At 34.2% G+C, this 310-nt stretch overlaps 1 protein-coding gene across 1 annotated transcript in view; it reads right to left on the reverse strand.

The window, feature by feature from the left end:
* PPARG (peroxisome proliferator-activated receptor gamma) overlaps positions 1-310 on the reverse strand; it is a 25,141-nt gene that overhangs the window by 22,817 nt on the left and 2,014 nt on the right. Inside the window, exon 2 of the mRNA XM_010153145.1 lies at positions 249-310. This exon is cut by the window's right edge and continues 117 nt beyond it. Within this exon, the coding sequence (XP_010151447.1) occupies positions 249-310 (62 nt within the window). The remainder of the gene's footprint in view (positions 1-248) is intronic.

A 310-nucleotide genomic window follows, 5' to 3' on the forward strand; every position in this document is an offset into this window, starting at 1 on the left:
GTGTAACTGGCAAAAGTAGAAGAAATACACAAAAATTTCAAACAGATCAGTAGCAATATAAAAATGCAAATAATATTTTTGAAACCTCCTACATATTAAGTCATAAAATACTTGCTGTATAGGTGTAACAATTTGCTTAAAGACCTAAAACTTTTTAAAAAAGCACGGTCCTGATGTTACCAAGGCATTATTCAGGGGAAAATAGTATCAAATCTTACTTCAGAAAAAATACCTTTGTGACAGCTTACCTTACAACCCTCACATGCATGCACACCATAATGAAATCCAGAGGCCTTGTCCCCACACACTC

The sequence above is a fragment of the Eurypyga helias genome, unplaced genomic scaffold (assembly GCF_000690775.1).
Source record: "Eurypyga helias isolate BGI_N326 unplaced genomic scaffold, ASM69077v1 scaffold17136, whole genome shotgun sequence".
Taxonomy (NCBI): domain Eukaryota; kingdom Metazoa; phylum Chordata; class Aves; order Eurypygiformes; family Eurypygidae; genus Eurypyga; species Eurypyga helias.